The sequence below is a fragment of the Galeopterus variegatus genome, unplaced genomic scaffold (genome assembly GCF_000696425.1).
Source record: "Galeopterus variegatus unplaced genomic scaffold, G_variegatus-3.0.2 Scaffold228, whole genome shotgun sequence".
Classification (NCBI taxonomy): Eukaryota; Metazoa; Chordata; class Mammalia; order Dermoptera; family Cynocephalidae; genus Galeopterus; species Galeopterus variegatus.
In genome coordinates this window covers 183253-203087 of record NW_007726339.1, presented here as the reverse complement: position 1 = coordinate 203087, position 19835 = coordinate 183253, and the positions used below count along the sequence as shown (strand labels likewise).

Genomic DNA, 19835 nt, shown 5'->3' with positions numbered 1-19835 from the left:
AGCTGCCAGCTGCCGGGCACCTCACTGTGGAGTTCCCATGCCCCCTTTCTTTACACTGTTCTTCAGTCAGTAAACCCACTTCCCGGGGGAGAGGATTAAACTTTCCCTGGAGGAAGGAGTGTCAGAGTTTCTGGATGTATACACAAACCACTACAGTAATTAATGAATATGTGGAGCAGGTGTTTTGAGACTGCAAATATCTACTGGCTCCTTAAACTTTGGCCGCTGATGTTGGCATCTGTTGGTGGGTCTAGCCGGTGGTGGTGTTTCCTTTGGTGAAACACCAAGGGTTTCCGTTTCTCCTCCTCCATACTGCTTTACCAGCTGGAGTTCTGTAAGGAAAAGTCGCTTCCTCTTCCCTCATCCGTCACCTTGCCAGCCCACTCACTCACATCGGCATGGATTGTGGGCATTTGCTGTATGTTGGGTAGTAATCCAGCATGATCCTTATGTTTTTCATTGCTTAGCTTGTTACCCTCTGGCCAGGGTCTCCTGCATGTTTGCCCTATGTTTTTGGGACATGCCCCATTCTGTGTGTTTGTTTTTGGAGCGCTTTTTTACTTCCCGGTTCTACAAGAAGTTCCAGCCTCATCTTGTGTTTTCCCTGGAGTCACCAGTTCTCCTAGAAGCCGGGTTCCTTCTTTTGGAGAATGGCTTAGAAAGACAAGGAGGTGCTGCTGCACCCGTCATCCTGGAGTGTCGCAGGGTGGTGCTGTTTGCTGCACCCATCATCCTGCGGTGTCACAGCTTCCAGTTGCTGGTAGTGGATTGAGCTGCGAAATGTGTGTGTCTGTTAACACACACATACACACACACACACCCATGTTTGCTTCTGTAACACACACACACACCCCACATGTTTGCTTCTGTAACTGCCATGGATGTGCTTCTAGATACATAATGAGTCCATCGTGCTTTATGTACGTCTGATCTAGTCCCCTTTCCTCATTTGTCACTTCATTCCCCTGCAGGGATAAACCTGTCTCTCATGCTTTCAGTGTATTTATTTGCCTACCTGTGTATGTGTGTAAGATGCTTTTCAGAATTGAACCCCTGTGAGGAAAAAACTCCCCAGCTACAGTACGATGTTCACAGTTATCTTTGTCTTCAGCCTTACACTGTTTGGTTAAAGCAGGCTGCAAACTCAGCTCCCTTCTCCCCGCCCTCTTCAGCATGGTTCTGTCACCCACAGATAACATGGTTAGATTCGCTGGTCCCAGCCAGCATTCCTCTTGGAATCCCTGATGCCCTGGTGAATGGTTGTTAATTTGCATATGGTGAAGGTCACACTTGGTGGCACACAGCTCTGTAGGTTTTATTGGATGCACAGTGTCGTACGTCCACAACTGCAGCACATCACAGGACAACCATGTTCTCCCATTCCCCCCGCAACACCCCAAAGCCCCACCAGTGTATTTTATGTGCCATAATTTTGCCTTTTCCAGAATGCTGTATAAATGGAAACTTATAGTGCGTAATCTTTTGGGTCTGACTTCTTGGACTTAGCAAAATGTAGTTGGGATTCCCACATTGTGTGGGTGTCAGAACTTCCATCCTTTCTGTGACTGGGTTGGGCGTGTCATCCAAGGCGCCTGTCTTGTGTGATCCAGCCGCTCTTGAGGGCCAATAGGTGGTTTCTGGGTTTGGGCCAGTACAAGGGAGGTAGCAGCCCTTCTTCACCCTTGCTTCTTAGGAAGGTTTCACCAACGACCAGTACCAAGAGCTGGCTGACCCCTCATCACTCACCTACGTCACCCGCTCAGAGAATAGCATCTTTTTTGAGGTTGATGGACCCTACCTTGCCATGATCCTTCCAGCCTCCAAAGAGGAAGGGAAGAAGCTGAAGAAGAGGTAGGAATCTCACAGCCTTTGTGCTTCAGGAAGGAAATGGGTTGAGCTAGATTACATTTAACAACCCAAGCAGGAAATGGACCAGGAGCTGGGATGGGAACAGACCTTGGCTTTTTTTTTTTTTTTGGTCTTATTGATTCAATTTGAAAGATCCTGTAGACACCAGTGCACCAACTCAGTTCACCACCTGTTATGTTCTGGTTCTGTGGGCTGCAGGCGCTTCAATCACTTTTTTTTTTTTTTTAAAGGGTGACCGGTAAGGGGATCTTAACCTTTGACCTGGTGGTGTCAGCACCATGCTCTCCCAAGTGAGCTAACCGGCCATCCCTATATGGGGATCCGAACCTGTGGCCTTGGTGTTATCAGCACCACAGTCTCCCAAGTGAGCCATGGGCTGGCCCCAGTCATTATTATTTTTGAGGGTGGAGAGATGCCTGCTGCCTGGAAGGGAGGGTCAGAAAGGGCAGGAGGAAGGCAGGAGAGAAGAGAAGCAGCTCTCACCCCAGGGCATTTTCTCTGCTCTCCTTACCTTTTTTCCTAGGTATGCTGTATTCAATGAAGATGGTTCCCTGGCTGAACTAAAGGGCTTTGAGGTCAAGCGCCGTGGGGAGCTGCAGCTGATTAAAATCTTCCAGTCCTCAGTGTTTGAGGCCTTTCTCAAGGGCAGCACACTGGAAGAGGTGTATGCCTCTGTGGCCAAGGTGGCTGACTACTGGCTGGACGTGCTGTACAGCAAGGTAAGGGCCTGCCCTGGCTCCTCTCCTGGCTCTGAAGATGAGGGATCCTGCAGGAAGGGGGCCCAGTGTTCCTAGGGCTCCTGGAGAGCCAGGTGACGAGTGAACTCAGGGCTGATTCTGATGAAACCCTAAGACCTTCTCCGCACCAGCACCCCTGATTTCCCTCAGTGTCTGTGTTCCTGACAGCTCTGTGGGAGCAATATTTTTAAAAGTAGTATGATAATAAAAAGGGCTCAGAGGATGTTTACCAAGGAGCACATCCATTTCATGATTTTTAAAGTCTTTGTAGGTCCTGTAAACGCACACAGAATTTTTACAGTGTAAATGACAGTGTTGGCTTATTTTTAGTTATACTTCCTCATAGAATGTTTAGTTACTCTTAAGTTTCTCTGTAGTCTTTGTATTTTACTGGGTACATACACTTCATCAGTTGCATACCTTAATCTACTGAGTTAGTCCACTGGTGGTGATTATGAGATGGGTTTCAGATTTCAGCTGTTATCAATAATTTCCTTTTCTTCCTCTCCTGCTTCTTTTCTAGGAGTAGGCTATTTGAGTAAAAGGAATCCTGGAATATTTTGGAACGCTTTCCTGGCTTGGCTTTGCTTTGTGGGCTTCTGTTTCTGGCATGTTGTCTTAGGCTATATAGGCTGACCCACCCGTACAAATAAACACAGGGGACCAGTGGTCAGGGAGCAGGTGACCCTGCCGTAGCTGGCGGGGTGGGTGCCTACTTGCTGCAGAGTCCCAGGGGCCCTCCACTGCTCTGCCTGCTCTCCACTTGACCAGGGTTCTCATTCCTTCTGCCTCCTTTTGTCCCACCTTTCTCTTCCTTTCAGGAGAAAAATCACCAGCTCTTCCTGTCTTATGCAGAGCAGCTTCCTCCTTTTTTTGCAGCCTTGGTGCTTATTGCTCAGTGACTGTTATTTTATACACTGATGAAATAAAAACTAAGATTTTGTGTGTATGTGTTTTAAGGTATCACTGTACAGTCATATGAGAAGCCTTTGAAATTACAGAGCCTACCATCAGCTTCTCAGGCTAGAGAAATACAACCCTACAGGAGCCACGTCCTGGGTGGCTTAGGCTTGAGGCTTCCTGGCTTCTGAAGTGATATTTACCCATTGCCTCTTACTCTAGGCAGCTAACATGCCTGACTCTGAGCTGTTTGAGCTGATCTCTGAGAACCGTTCCATGTCTCGGAAACTGGAAGATTATGGGGAGCAGAAGTCTACGTCCATCAGCACTGCAAAGCGCCTGGCTGAGTTCCTGGGAGACCAGATGGTCAAGGACGCGGGGCTGAGCTGCCGCTACATCATCTCCCGCAAACCTGAGGGCTCTCCTGTCACCGAGAGGTAGGGGCTTTTTCAAAGATATGGATGCTGCTGGCCTTGAAAATCTGTGCTTATTGTGGTACCTCTGGCATCTCTCCATGGAGAGAACATGGCACAGTTAGGTGTTGAAAGAAGGCAGGGTGGGCCTTTACCCTGCAGATCAAGTCATAGGAAAGCCTTGCTGGGGTCTTGGCAGGAGCCCAAGAGCTTGGCAGGAGAAGGTGTGGCGAGCCCAGAGCATGTGAGTTTGTGGGGGTCAGCCCAAGAGCTCTCCCTCATGTGGGCATGAGGTGTGGTGGTGTCTTGGGGGGTCAGATGCCACGGGCCCCTCACGAGGTCGAGTTCTGCTTTAGAGCAGGGCCTGGGTCACTCATGCCCCCAGGGGACTCTGCCCCTGCCTGGGTAGAGCAGCCCCATGGCCACATAGTATGCCTTTCACTGGCTGTGCCCCTCAGCCCTCTTTCACTGACGAGAAGGACATGTCCTTCCACTCCTGGGACTCATCAGGGCAATAGCAGAGGCCACTGGAGCTGTGGGGACTGTGGGAAGGGAACAGGAAGACACTGTGTTGTTACAGGTGTGGCTTTTCCTGTTGATACATGGAATAAAAAGGACTCATCCCAGTGTCTGATGGTGGTCATGCCGTGAGAGCAAGTGGTCAAGGCAGGAAAGTCCCAGATACCATCCCAAAGAGTTGGAGGCCAGTGTGGCCCCCACAGTGTCCACAACACCTCCTAACCTCCTCGCTCACCTCGTAGAGAGCTCTCTGCCTCCCCTTGCCTGGAGCCTGGTGGCTGGTGGTATGCTGGGATGGTGGACTGTGGTGGGTGAGACGTGAGACTCCCGGTCCCCATCTACAGGGGCTGGCAGCTCTGTGCATGCCCTCTTGCCTGTGGTGGCCTGCAGGAAGCCCAGCCTCCCTGTGAGAGAGGCTGCTCAGCTACACGAGGAACCCCAGACGAGACCACCCAGATTACACTCTCAGTAAAAATGTAGTTATTTTTCCTTTTCTTCTTTTTTAAACACGACCAGTAAGGGAATCTTAACCCTTGACTTAGGGTTGTCAGCACCACGCTCTCCTAAGTGAGCCAACTGGCCATCCCTATATAGGGATCCAAACCTGTGGCCTTGGTGTTATCAGCACCACACTCTCCCTAGTGAGCCATGGGCTGGCCCTAGAATGTGGTTATTTTTCAATCCACTCAGTTCTGGGGTGGTTTGTTATACAGCAGTGGGTAACTGATAAGGCTGGTGACTTCAGTCAGAACACTCATCTACCTAGAAAGGCCTGGAGGGAAGAGATAATAAATGAGGCTGAGCAAATATTTCAGTAAGAAGAAATTCTCAGTCATAACAAAAGGAGAAGAAACTTGACATAAAGCTAAAATAGATTAGTATGTAGAGTGAAATAAAGAATTCCTTTTTTTTTGGCAGCTAGCCAGTACGGGGATCCAGATCCTTGACCTTAGTGTTACAAAGCTGCGCTCTAACCAACTGAGCCAACTGGCCAGCCCAAGAATTTTTACATATCAATAAGAAAACAACTCAAAGAAAAAGTGGACAATAGATATGAAGAAGCAATTCTCAAATGAAGAAATTGATGACTAATATGTGGAAATGTTCACACTCACAGAAATCACGGTGGTATAGGTTTTTAAAGCATCTGTTGGACTAGAAATGGTGTAATGATAACAGTTGTTGGTGAACAGGTAGACTTGCCTTCATACTGTGCTGTGGGAGCACGAGTGTTGCTGTCACTTGGAAAGGAGCCTGGCAGGACATGGGGAAGTAGAGGAGCTGGACAGACTTGCCTGGCACATCTGAGCATGTGCCCTGCCCAGCCTCATGTGCACACTGCGTGTGTTTAACACCAACTTTGAGAATAGCATGAGTGTCCATCGACCTGAAATGGGTAAATGTATTTTTAGGCAATGAAATGCTATACAGGAGTTCAAAAGATTGAATTGTGACTACAGGTCACAGCACTGATAGTGCTTGAAACAGTGTTGAACCAAAAAGCAAGTTGCAGGATGACATGTACTTCCTTCTACGTAAAACTTAACATGAGAACTGCTCCTTTTTTTTTTTAATGGTTACTTACAGATAGGAGTAGCATAAACAAATGCATGGGATAAACACCTGAATAAGGGTCGTGTTTACTTTTGTGTGAGAAGGGGACAGTTTGGGGCCGCATAGGGCTTCATCCTGATCTCTGTCCTCTTACACAAGAAGTGAAGGTGGCAGAGCATTGAGGCTGGATAGAGTTGGGTGGGTGCACAGATTTGTGTTTTCTCTAAGTTTCTCTATAATATTTCACATTAAAAAATGCTTCCTCCAGTGAAAGAGAGGTATTGAGAGTTGACAGTTGCTTTGCTGGTGATGTGAAAACTGGGTCATTCTTTGTAGAAAGAATCCCAACTCTTCTGTATTTTACCCAACAAATAACGTTTTAGAAATGTTTACTTGTTTGTGTGTAATGTATGTAGGATGTTCATAAATTGCTCTGTTACCAGTGGCGAAACACCAAAAACAGGCAGAAGGCCAGTGGCAGTGGCTGCGCATGAAACCAGGGTCTTTAACACGATGGTGTGTTACTTAGTTATTAAATATTATAAACATTACATACAAGGTATGGTTTGTACAAAATAACACTGAATAAAAATGTAGGTTACAAACTAGGTTATAGATCCTTATTTCCATGTACTTTTGATGAGAATTATAATCAGATTTAGGGTGAATTTCAGCATTTGTAGATCTTGTGCCTTTTTTCCTCATCCAGGGCCATCCCACTTGCCATTTTCCAAGCAGAGCCTACGGTGAGGAAACACTTTCTCCGGAAGTGGCTCAAGAGCTCTTCCCTTCAGGACTTTGATATTCGGACGGTGAGAACAAATTATTTTTTTTACTCTAAAAAGTTTAGGAAGAAATTGAGACCAAGCAGAGTGCATCTGACATGGGCTGTCGTTTTTGTTGAATCCTCACTCTTAGCTTTCTGCTTTCTGATGTGTGACAGGTGAGGAAATAGTAACCCTTTAGGGCAAAACTGAAAAAGATGAATGCTGGGGAGGCCCTTTAACTGTTCTCCTGCGTGGAGCAAGGCCAAGGTGCTGGCTCAACAACCTACTATCCCTGTGATGCTGGGGGAGTCATTTAAGCTCTGCCTCAATTTCCTTCACAATGAAATGGGTACCTTTAATTATAGGATCTCTAAGAGGATTAAATAAGACACAAAGCATTTAGCACAGGGCTCAGCATGAAGTAAAGTTTAACCAGTGGTTGCTCCCATTGCTGTTTCTTATTGGTTTCCTGCATGCTCAGATTCTGGATTGGGACTACTACATTGAGCGGCTGGGAAGTGCCATACAGAAGATCATCACAATCCCTGCAGCTCTGCAGCAGGTGAGGCCCCACATGGTTGAAAATGAGTGGAGGTAGACAAGGTCTTTCCCTGATATTTTGTCATGTTGTCTTCGTGCAGGTGAAGAACCCAGTGCCACGCGTCAAACACCCTGACTGGCTGCACAGAAAGCTGCTGGAGAAGAATGACATCTATAAGCAGAAGAAGATCAGCGAGCTCTTCGTCCTTGAGGGCAAGAGACAGGTAACAGGGCTGGCCCAGGAAAGCAGAGGCTGTGGTGACCTGGCTGGGCAGCATCCTTGTGCTCACGGGGTACCAGTCATTGGCTCATCGTTGGCTCACAGGGTGCCAATGTGCTCACGTTGCTGTCTGTAATTTTGTGAAGCTTCCATTCAAGCCTCTAAAATGGATTTGTTTTTCTAAAAATGTACACCTTGATACTTTACTCTTTAATTTTCCCATTGCTACTCTTTTGTAATAGGAAACACATTGTGAATCATCAGGTGAGTGGGAAGAACAATCTTACTATATGTAATGATTAGGGTATACTAATCAGACTCCGTGACTTGGAATGAATCATTATACCTTGAGGCCTCCATTTTCTGAATGTAAAATGAAACTCTTCCCTGTAGAAACACTTAGAAACACTGGAGACAGTGTGTCAGAAAAGCAAAAACAAGATTCTCAAGTGCTAAAAAATTAAAAGTGAGCTATAAATCAGAACAGTATACAAACTTATCTGATAAAAAACAGATTCTCACATAGATTTTAAAAACTTATGCATATCTTATTTATAAGAGGTATATCTAAAAGATAATGGCACAGAAAAAGTAAAAGGATAAGAAAAAAATATATACCGGGTAAACATTAACCAAAAGAAAATTGATGTGGCTCTATTAATGCCAGACAAAATAATCTTTAAGCCAAAAAATATTAGTAGGCATAAGGATGGTCATTGAATAATGCTAGGCATAAAGATGTCATTGAATAATACTGAAAGTCATAATTCACTTGGAAATGTGTAATAATATACCTCAAATTAAGTTATGTAAAAATTTACATTATTATAACTATAATAATTATAATATAATTATATAACATATAATAGTAAGAAGAATTGACATCCAGTCAGTCTGGGAGATTTATTTAACTCATCTCAATTGGTAGATTTAGCAGACCAAAAATTAATAAAAATACATGAGGTTGGAATGGCACAATTAACTACTGAGATTTAGTAACTAGCTAGATTTAGTGAACAAATATAATCTTGCACTCAGTAATTAGAGAATACATATTTTTTCCCAGAACACACAAAATAATGATCATATATATACCGCAAAGTAAGTTGCAACAGATTCCAAATAATTTATTTATAGAATAATGTTTGGAATGTTTTATGTTTGGAAATTTAAAAAAAAATTATAAGTAACTCATGGATCAAAGAAGTTACAATGGAAATTAGACAATACTTAGAAGTGAATGGAAGTAAAAACAATACCAAGACTTATAGTATGCAGTTAAAGAGCACTTGTGTGCACATCTGTATATCTAAGAGCGTATATTAGAAAAGGAAAACAAGTAGAAAATTAAATAAGTTTCCAGCTAAAGAAGTTAGAGAACAGCAGATGAGACGAGGAAGCAGGAAGGAAGTTATGAAAGCAGGAGCAGGAATAGATGAAACAAGCAACAAAACCAAAACCTTGTTCTTGAAAAGAAAGAGACACGTCTTTTTCAAGACTAATGAAATCAGAGAATTACAGATAGATGTGTAAAGCCTAGAAAAATAAAAAAAAAATCATCATTCTCTGCTAAATAGTTGGGATACTTAGATAGAATGTGCAGTATCCTAGAAGAATTATGAAAACTTACCTAAGAAGAAATAGAAAACCTGAAGAGAACTTTAATCATTAAAGAAATTGATTTATAGTTAAAAAGAAACAGACACTAAACCCAAATGGTTTTTCAGAGGAATTTTACCAAACTTTCCGTACAAACTGTATCAGAGTATAAAAAAGAGGAAAAGGGTCCTTAGGTAACCATGGTAACACTTGTTACCTTGATAACAAGACTGAGGACAATAAAAGAAAGGAAAATTGTGGACCATGTTCAGTTACAAACAATAGATGCATAAAGATTAACAAATTCTGCAGTGTTTAAAAACAGTAGTGTTATGATGAAATGGATTTATGCCAGGAATAGAGAGCATTGTTAACATTAGAAATCTGCTAATTTGGTTTATCTTGAGTGAAATCTGTTGATTTAATTCACCATTAAAGGAGAAGACCCATAGGATCATCTCAAATAAATGCAGAAAGAACATTTGATGAGCTTTAGTATCTGTTCAGTAGTCAAAGTCAGAATAGATGAGATGTTTCTTAACCTGATAAAGTGTACTTATCAAAACCCAACAGCAGACCTCACACTTAACAGCAAAACATCGGAAACATTAAAGTGAGGAACAAGAAACAGTGCTTGTTACCACTGCATCTATTCTAAACTGTTCAGAGGTCCCAGCCAGCATAAATAAACAAGAATGACTGAATTTTAAGGACTGAAGGGGAGACATAAATGTCATTATTTGCAGAAAATGGTATTTGTTAACACAAAATGTAAGGAAATCCAGATACTGTTTTAATTAATAAGACATTTCAGCAACACAGAAATCTAGCTTTCTTTTACACTTGAAACAGTTAGGTAATATTTTTTGAGAGATACCATAATAGTAGCAAATAATGCACCAAATCTGTGGGAACAAAATGTATGTAAGACATTTATGGAAAAAGTTATACAACTATATTGAATGTATATAAATCTACCTAAGAGGAGAGACGTACCATCTTCATGGGTGGAAGGAGGACTCAGTATTAGCATGTGACAGTTTGCCCCAAAGTAATCCATAACACTCTATGTAATTCCAATGAAAACATCTGCAAAAAGTTTTTTGGATAGAACTTGATGGACTAATCCTAAAATACCTATGAAGTGAAAGATAAGAATAACCAAGCAATTTTGAAGAATAAGGAAGGGATTTTTATCTTACTGTGTAACACGCACCTCATCGTATCCTTGAAAGGTTAAGACAATAAAGCAATACCGTGCAACTGACGGGGGTCCTGAAAACAGATTCACATCTGAATGGGAATGTGGTATGTTACAAAGCAACCACTACACATTATTAGGGAATGGACTGCTTATTCAATGAATAATGCTGGGGAAATGGTTATTCCCATTCTAAGAAGGAAGTTGCTATCTCACACCAAGTGCAAAAGCAAATTCCAAGTAGAGTACGGATCTAAATTGAAAAAGAAAACTAAAATTTTTAGGAAGAAGACACAGGAGACTGTCTTTGCAGTAATGGGACAGGAAGAGCTGCTTAAGGCACACATGAAAACACAGATGGTAAAGGGAAACATTGATGAATTAATTAAAATCTAAATCTTCTATAGTCTGAAACAAGAATGGCAGAAAGTTGGTAATTGTTGAAGCTGGGGGATGAGAATATGGGAATTTATCACTGAACTTTTGATTATGATTGAAAATGTTCATAATAGAAAGTAAACAAACAACCAAACCACAAACTTTTTCATAACACAGAAGTCACCATAAAATGAAATGACAAGTCACAATTTAATTTTTTTTTTTTTGAGACCGGCCGCACCGCGCTCAGCCAGTGAGCGCACCGGCCATCCCTATATCTGAACCTACGGCAGGAGCGCTGCTGCGCTCCCAGCCCCGCACTCTCCCGAGTGCACCACGGGCTCGGCCCACAAGTCACAATTTGAAGAAGATATTTGGAATGTACAAAAGTTAAAAATGGTCCATAAACATGTATATTAGTTATAAAAAGGGAGCATTCAGGAGTAAGCATGGTAAAATGCAAACATTTACTCATTGGTGGTACTTTAGCGACCTGGGTGTATTTGTTATATTTGTAGAGATGGAGTTTACAGGCACTAGATCATGAGTTTTAAGCTTCGTTGGTCTTTCCAGGTTGTGACAGCCCAGGTCCTGGAAGGCAGCCCAAGGCCAGGGACTCCTGACATGGAGGACTTCGGCCTCACAAGGCCACCCCACCCAGCAGTCCCCATTGCTACAAAGAGGAAGCGAGTCCTTTGGGAGAGCCAGGAGGAGTCTCAGGATCTGGAGCTGACTGTGCCCTGGCAGGAGATCTTGGGGCAGCCCCCTGTCCTCGGAACCACTCAGGTGAGAAGTTGGGGAGGCTCCAGGGCTGCGGGGGGAGCTGGGGCACTGTCTGTCTTCTTGGGGTCACACAGGGACCCCAAGGGGAATCCTGACCCCTGAGAGGACTCCTCAGGGCACATGGGAGCCACTGTGGCCTAGAATGCAGTTGTCGCGGGAAGAGGTGTCTGTCACCACATACTCACTGGTTGGTTGCTGTCTGTCCAGGAAGAGTGGCTGGTCTGGCTCCGGTTCCACAAGAAGAAGTGGCAGCTACAGGCACGACAGCGGCTTGCCCGCAGGAAGAGGCAGCGTCTGGAGTTGGCAGAGGGCGCTCCGAGGCCTGGGGCCATCCGAGAAGGGCCTACCTCAGGGCTGGGGAGCTTCCTGCGGAGAACGGCCCGCAGCATCCTGGACCTTCCATGGCAGATCGTGCAGGTGTGGACTGTTACCCAAGGGGAGGCGGGACACCCTGGGGGGCAGCAGCACCACCTATGGCCCAGGAGGCCAGGCCCTGGGGTCTGGAATGGAGGATAAGGGCAGACTTTCAGCTTCCTGCCTGTTCAGGGGTCCTGAGCGGGGCCTTGCTCAGGCTGTTGTGTACTGTGCGACGAGCCACGTGTTCCCCTTAGATCAGTGAGACCAGCCAGCCTGGCCTGTTCCGGCTGTGGGCCATCATCAGCAGTGACCTGCACTGCATCAAGCTGAGCGTCCCCCGCATGTTCTACGTGAACCAGCGAGTGGCCAAGGCCGAGGAGGGACCTTCATATCGTAAGGTAGGGGATCCCCTGCTCAGCAGCCTTGGAGGTGGTTTCCACAGCAGTGGGAGGCCACGTGGAGTCAGTCAGGAGTGCCGGCTTTGCAGACACGAAGCTGTGGTAAACTGAGTGGCCTCAAGCCTCTGTCTCCTGAGCACCTTCCTGGGATGTGAGAATTAACTGGGGATGTCGGTGAGTTCTGAGCACAGAGCCCTGTGGGACAGGAACAGCAGCAGTCCTTGCCCTGATGAACTGAGTGTGACATCCTCGTGGCATGGGGTGTGCTGGGTAGACAGCTGTCAGAGGTTGCAGTCTCTCTCAGTAGGCTGTTTTGTTCTTAACAGCTTTATTGGGATATAAATTCACACACCATACAGTTCATCATTTAAAATACAATTCAGCAGCTTCTAGCGTATCCAGAGTGGTGCAGCCATCACCAGTCAATTTTACGACAGAAAGAAACCATGTACCCCTTAGCTGTTACCGTTCTCCCCCAGCCTCACAGAACCACTGACACTGTCTGGATTTGCCTGTTCTGGACATTTCAGGGCTGTGTGATGGCAGGTGGCCCTTTGTGCTGGGCTTGTTTTCGAGGATCATTGTGTGGTTATGTGTCCTTGTGACTTCTTATGTGGTGTCTCAGTCTGAGCTGCCCAGTTAACTCACATGTTTCCTCAGCCCAAAGCTCATTTGCTGGGCTGCTGTGTGCACATCTTCGGGTTGGATGCTGCAAGTCACGACAGGTGACATCTGGGTGAAGAGACAGATGTGTGTGTTTGTACCTGGATGAGGGGCTTTCTGGAGGTGAAACTTGGTTCCAGCCAGAGGAGTCAGTTGGACATGCATCTAGACCATGCATATTTCGGAATGCCCGTAACTTTCTTTAGATGCAGTATGGTGGTGTGATCATGTGGGGGGATGTCCTCACTTCTGGGATAATTTTTCCTTTTTGGTTATCAGCTCGTTCTGGAGTGATCCTCAGGCCCAGTGTAGACATCCTGGCCTCAGTGCTTCACTCAAGGTATCAGCATTGATGATCTCACCTGGACCTATGATCTCATCTGGGGCACCAGAATGGAGATTGTCCAATTCTTCTACTTGATTAGCTGGTGTCCTTCTATAAAGAAGAGCTTTGTGCAGATCAGTTGGAAGTGGACTATAGTTTCTTCCTTTTGCTTTTTCTCTTTTTAAAGTATTACTGTGGACTTGTGAATTTTTATTTGTTTAATGTTTTAAGATCAATTGTAGCCAACCCCCCTCCCATGTTAACTATATTGAGGTATAATTTGCATACAGCTAAATACAGATTTTATTTTATTTTATTTTGTTTTTGGTGGTTGACTGGAATAGGGCTCTAAACCCTTGACCTTAGTATTGCCAATACCATGCTCTAACCAACTGAGCTAACTGGCCAGCCCTAAATGCAAATTTTAAAGGTATGGTTTGATTGGTTTTGACAAATGATGTACCTGTGTCACCCACAGCCCTGTCCAGGTACAGAACATTTCGGTCACCCAGAGAGGGCTCTTGTCCCCTCACCATGCATCTGCTGATCTCTGTATTTCTGTAACTAGATGTATTTGAGTTTTTAGAGCTTCATATGAAATCATTCAGCAGACTCTTTGGACAGTCATTACCTTTTTGATACTGAAATTATCCCATGGTGGGCCAGCAGGGTCCCTGCAAGCTGGCTGCCAAGTCCTTGTGGATATGTCTCTGTGAGTTTCTGACCACATTCTTGCTTTCTGGCCACCAGGACATCCAGGCTCACCTTATACTTTCCCTGCCCTGTAGACATGAAACTGGCCATTTCTCCAAGGAGCCTCAGGCCTTTTGTAGATTGTTTTGAGAAACTGAGAAGAGGGCATGAGAAGTGTCTGTTACCTCTAGGAGTCATTTCATCAAAATCCCATCAGTGGACACAGCCAAGAAATATATATAAAAATAATAATGAAGTTACACTAATTGTTCCAATTCAGATTTATCATGACATAATTTTTTATTAATTGCTTTGATTTTCATATCTGTATCTCATTTCAGCTTACTAAAAAAATCTGAAAATCTTGTTAATGATATTAACATAGTTGCATATCTGCCTTCTGCTATACTGTATATAAAATAGTTTTGAAATCAATACCAATAGTACTAATAATTAGACTGCTAGGTTAATTGTTTTTTAGTTCTTCTTTTTGACCTTGGAATATCTCCTAAGAAGGTATAGTGAGAGTTCTCTTTTTAGAAGTATTGTGGGATTTTTTCTCTGATTGGTAATGATTATGGTGTTGCATTAATAAATAGCTAGATTTATTTAGTTGTTTCTGTTGTTAATTTTAGGGGGAGTTTGATTTTTTCCAGTTAGATTTGATTTAATTTTTTCACTGGAAATTAACACTTTGTAACGTATAAGACTTACTTAGAAGTTGCTATACCTCACCCTGTTCCCCAATCCTGCACCTGTTGGTAGTCATTTTTATTAGTTTTTGGTTTACCTTTCTAGTTTTTTCTGCAAAAATAAGCAAATATAGCTACATCCTTTCTTATATATGAAGCGATGCACTGTGTACATGATTCTGCACCTGGCTTTTTTTTCCAACATAGTCTATTGTGTAAATCTCCCCAAATCATTACATAGAAATTTTCATTCTCAATGTTTTGCAGTTTTGTTTCTATTGTGTGATGTGGCTGGGTTGGTTCTGCCACTCTCCTGTGGATGGACAGGTGGACTGTTTTAAGGCTTTGCTGTAGCAGTTAAAGCTATGATGAATACCTGTGGTTGTTATTGTATGTGGGTCATTTGTGTCCGTGGAGGTGTGTGGGGGTCACTGCACATGTAGTGTGTGCCCACGTGGTCCTTGTCAGCAGCATCAAGGAACATGTAGAATGAGATGGAGACATTCTTTCTCATCGTTCCCATTTCCCATCTCCCATTTTCCAGCTAGCTGTTAAGGAAATATCTACCATTCATTTGGTGTTTATTGTTCCAGGCTTTCTTTTATTTATTTAAATGCAATAAAACTCAGTTTGGATGAACTTGCGACAGCGGATTCACAGTCAAGAACAGAACAATCTCCTCATGCTGAAAATTCCCTCGTATCTCTTCCCTCCACCCCATCTCTTGAGCCTGTCCTCTGGCCCTACAATGTTGCCTTTTCCAGAATGTCCTGTTGATGGACTCATGTAGTATTCAGCATTTTGAGTCCGGCATTTTTCACTCAGGATAGTTGCCAGCTGGGCTTACTCTGAGTGCCAGTTTCCTTCCCAGTCCACAGGCCACCTCTGCTCCTCTGAGTCCTCACATGGCTGCTCTGTGCATTTTTGGGAGGGACAGAGTGGAGAGTGAGTACTATAGTTTAGCCAGCTCTATTCCTTTTACTTAAAAAAATTTTTTTTTGTTTTTCAGATTGGATAATTTCTGTTGACTTATCTTCAAGTTTACTGACAATTTTCTATCCTTCAATCTACTTTTGAACTTATCCAGAGAATTTTAATTTCAGATATTGTATTTTTCAGTTGTAAAGGTTCATTGGCTCTTTGTTATTGTTTCTATTTCTCTGCTGACAACTTCTGTCTTCCATTCATTTCAAGTGTGCTTGCTCACCTTCACCTGTGGTGCACAGGTACCGCCACTGCTGGGCCACCCCAGGGCTGGCACCTGCTGCTTCTCTTCCCCCTTGAGGATTATTCAGATTTTCTTGGTGGTGGTTCTTATGTCAAGAAACTTTTTATTGCATTCTGGACATTTTGCATATTTTATTGTGAGACTGGGTATTTTTAAAAATTCTTTAGAGAATGTGATTTTCTTCTTGTTGTCTTAGCAGCCAACCAACCCAGTGAATTGCAGGCCCCAGTCTGTCTTGCGTTCTTGCACAGAGCCCAGTGTCAGCTCAGTCTCCAAAGCCATGGCCAGCCCACTCTAGGTCTGCCTGTGCGAGCATAGCTTGGGTCCTGCACACCATGAAGGCACCCCTTTCCAGCTTTCTCCTCTCCAGGAACCCTCAGGGGCTCCTTTTCCAGCCCTCTGACCAGGAACTTGTGGTTTTACCCTTGGATTAAACCCAAGAGAGAACAGGGGCCAGGAGGGAATACACGGGGAACCCTTTCCCATGCTTTTGCATCCCCAGTCTGAGGGTTCTTGTCTACTTTTCAGAGGTCACAGGTTGCTTTTTAACATTGTTGTAGTTGCTAGGAGATGTGGGCTCTGGGGGGCTTACCTTGTCCTTGAGGTTCCCAGGACCCTGTGAATGGTGTGCCCACCTAAGCCATGACGAGGGCACCACCACATCTTCACCAGGTGAATCGAGTCCTTCCTCGTTCCAACATGGTCTACAATCTCTATGAGTATTCGGTGCCGGAGGACGTGTACCAGGAACATATCAACGAGATCAATACGGAGCTGTCAGCACCAGACATTGAGGGCGTTTATGAGACTCAGGTACTGTCTTCCTCAGCCACGCTCAAGGGCTCAGCTGGATAGGACAGAGGAGAGAAACCAGTGCAGGGTGTGGCTGTGGACAGTGGTGGCTGTGGGCTGTGCTGCAGGCGGAAGGCCTGCAGTTGTGGAGGGTGGCCACATGCCCCAGCATGCATGTGGTGCTGGAGCCTGCCCCATCCACCCGCCTCTTCCAGGTTCCGTTGTTGTTCCGAGCACTTGTCCAGCTGGGCTGTGTGTGTGTGGTCAATAAACAGCTGGCGAGACACCTTTCGGGCTGGGAGTCAGACACCTTTGCTCTCGAGCACCTGGAGATGCGCTCTCTGGCCCAGTACAGCTACCTGGAACCAGGTATGGGCTGTGCTGGCCACCCTGCTGCACCCTGCCTCCCATGCATCTTGGAGTGATGGCACATTTCCTTCCACAGGAAGCATCCGCCACATCTACCTGTATCACCACTCGCAGGGCCACAAAGCACTCTTTGGGATCTTCATTCCCTCACAGCGCAGAGCGTCTGTGTTCGTGTTGGACACCGTGAGTCCCAGGGCTATGGGAGTGCATTGTTTGGGGCAGGATCTGGAGGAGGAGGACGCTTCCTTCTGCCAGGCTGCTTGGGCATTCCTGACCTCATTCTTGAGGCCTTTGCCCACGAGTGCCTGCCATGGTTGAGTTAGGAATGGGATGGCAGAGGTGGGGTTTGTCCCCTGGGCTGCCCCTGCCTGCTGCATACAGGGAGGGGCTGACACAGTGGCACTGGTCTAGGTGCGCAGCAACCAGATGCCCAGCCTCAGTGCCCTGTACTCAGCGGAGCATAGCCTCATGCTGGAAAAGGTGGGCCCTGAGCTCCTGCCGCCCCTCAAACACACCTTTGAAGTTCGGGCTGAAACCGACCTGAAGACTATTTGCAGAGCCATCCAGCGCTTCCTGCTCTCCTACAAGGTGAGGGTGGTTAGGGTCCCCCATGGGTGCTCCAACCCCAGCTGGGTTCACCCCAGTCCTTTCTTCCCTTCCGCCCTGACTCAGGAGGAGCGCCGGGGGCCCACTCTCATCGCCATCCAGTCCAACTGGGACCTGAAGCGGCTGGCTGCCGAAGTTCCCATCTTGGAGGAATTCCCACTGGTACCTGTCCGCGTGGCCGACAAGATCAGCTATGGAGTCCTGGACTGGCAGCGCCATGGAGCCCGGCGCATGATCCGGCACTACCTCAACCTGGACACCTGTCTTTCACAGGCCTTCGAGATGAGCAGGTGCGCAGGGTGGGGCGGCCTCAGTGGTCTCTGCAGCACCTGGGCCTCTCCCCGCAGTTGAGCCTGTGCCTCACGCAGGTACTTCCACATTCCCGTTGGGAACCTGCCAGAGGACATCTCCACGTTTGGCTCCGACCTCTTCTTTGCCCGCCACCTGCAACGACACAATCATCTGCTCTGGCTGTCCCCAACAGCCCGCCCCGATCTGGGTGGGAAGGAGGCTGATGATAACCGCCTGGTCATGGAGTTTGATGACCAGGCCACAGTGGAGATCAACAGCTCAGGCTGCTACTCTACCGGTGAGTTGGGTTCCAGAGCTGAGGCTGCAGAGGGTATCCCGGGGTCACTGGCTGGGCAGGGCCTCCTGTGCTGGTTAGAGGATGTGCCGTGCTGTGGCCTCGCAGGGCAGTACTGACTGTCATGTAGGTGGTGTGGGCTGGGTCAGCCTGGGAGCTGGCAGGTGTGTGGTCAAGCAGCATCTCTCGTGCAGTGTGCGTGGAGTTGGATGTACAGAACCTGGCGGTCAACACTATCCTCCAGTCTCACCATGTGAACGACATGGAGGGCGCCGACAGCATGGGTATCAGCTTTGACGTGATCCCGCAGGCCTCCCTGGAGGACATGATTATGGGCAACCAGGCTGCTAGTGCCCCAGCCAGCTATGACGAGACAGCCCTGTGCTCCAGCACCTTCAGGTGCCACCAGCGCCCCCTCTCCTTCTCTGTATGCACCGCTCTCCTAAGGAAGGAACATTGATGCAGTTTTACCTTGTGTCCTTATTTTGGAAAGCAAAGGCCTAAGACAGTGTCCCAAAGACTTCCCCTGAAACCCTCAGTGGTTGGGCTTCCCATCTGGTCACTTGTCCTGCCTGGGGGGGAGATGTGGAGTCAGCAGTGTAGCCCTGGCATGTGGGCGGCGGGGTCGTCCTCCAACTCCTCTCTTTCAGGATCCTGAAGAGCATGGTGGTGGGCTGGGTGAAGGAGATCATGCAGTACCACAATGTCTACGCAGACAACCAGGTGGTGCACTTCTACCGCTGGCTCCGGTCGCCGTGCTCTCTGCTGCATGACCCCGCCCTGCACCGGACACTCCACAACATGATGAAGAAGCTCTTCCTGCAGTGAGTGCTGTGGCCCTGGGGCTGGACTGTGCTGATCTCTCAGTTCCCCAAACCAGAGAGGTGGCCTAGCCAGGACCTCTGGGATAAATAGAACCTATTCCTGGGTTAATGACACATAACAGTTGAATGATCCCAGGGAAAACTTAACTGCCGAGGCAGCTTTGCATGTGTGTCCTCCCGGAGCAGATCAGGCAATATATGGTCTTTTTGCCCCTTTTTTGCACAGGTCAAGGTACACCATTTACTGTTGTACACTTTGTTTTAATTAATAATACACATATATCTTGGAGACCTGTGTGTGGATACACCACACAATGGACACTGAGGCTCTTTCTAGCCCTGTGCTCTGATGGGTACTTTGTAACGAGGTAGAACTGTAACGAGGTACATACGGATATTGCCAGAGAGCCCTCCGCAGAGGCTTGTGCCTGAGGGTGCCCATGCCCGCCCCAACCTTACCTGCAAATCCGTGCAGTTGTTACTCTGGCGGGATAAAGATGTTGTCTGGGTAGAGTCTTGATTTGTGATCCTTAATATGAATGAAGTCCGTCTTCCTCCTCATGTCTTTTGTCCGTTTTTCTGTAGTTTTGTTGGATTTTCTCTTACTGAAAGTCAAATGAGTTCTCTCTGTATAAAAAGTGGTCCTTCTTCTGTGGTAAGAGCTTGATGTTTTTTCCCTTGGTTTTTGATTATCTCTTGTTTTTGTTTATGGCGATTTTTTGCCGTGTAGAAATCTTCGCTCTTCTTTGTTGCTTCTGGATTTTAAGCACATTTAGGAGAGTTTTCCACATCAGGTTTTTTCCTCGTGGTTTCTCCTGGTGT

General features: G+C 46.0%; 1 protein-coding gene across 1 annotated transcript in view; it reads left to right on the top strand.

Moving 5' to 3' along the window:
- POLE (polymerase (DNA directed), epsilon, catalytic subunit) overlaps positions 1-19835 on the top strand; it is a 50181-nt gene that overhangs the window by 20933 nt on the left and 9413 nt on the right. Inside the window, exons 23-39 of the mRNA XM_008566169.1 lie at positions 1694-1851; positions 2393-2588; positions 3729-3943; positions 6702-6804; positions 7241-7321; positions 7401-7523; positions 11271-11483; positions 11688-11897; positions 12092-12235; positions 16509-16649; positions 16844-16997; positions 17074-17180; positions 17409-17585; positions 17670-17893; positions 17972-18192; positions 18384-18588; positions 18840-19013. Of these exons, the coding sequence (XP_008564391.1) occupies positions 1694-1851; positions 2393-2588; positions 3729-3943; positions 6702-6804; positions 7241-7321; positions 7401-7523; positions 11271-11483; positions 11688-11897; positions 12092-12235; positions 16509-16649; positions 16844-16997; positions 17074-17180; positions 17409-17585; positions 17670-17893; positions 17972-18192; positions 18384-18588; positions 18840-19013 (2846 nt within the window). The remainder of the gene's footprint in view (positions 1-1693; positions 1852-2392; positions 2589-3728; positions 3944-6701; positions 6805-7240; positions 7322-7400; positions 7524-11270; positions 11484-11687; positions 11898-12091; positions 12236-16508; positions 16650-16843; positions 16998-17073; positions 17181-17408; positions 17586-17669; positions 17894-17971; positions 18193-18383; positions 18589-18839; positions 19014-19835) is intronic.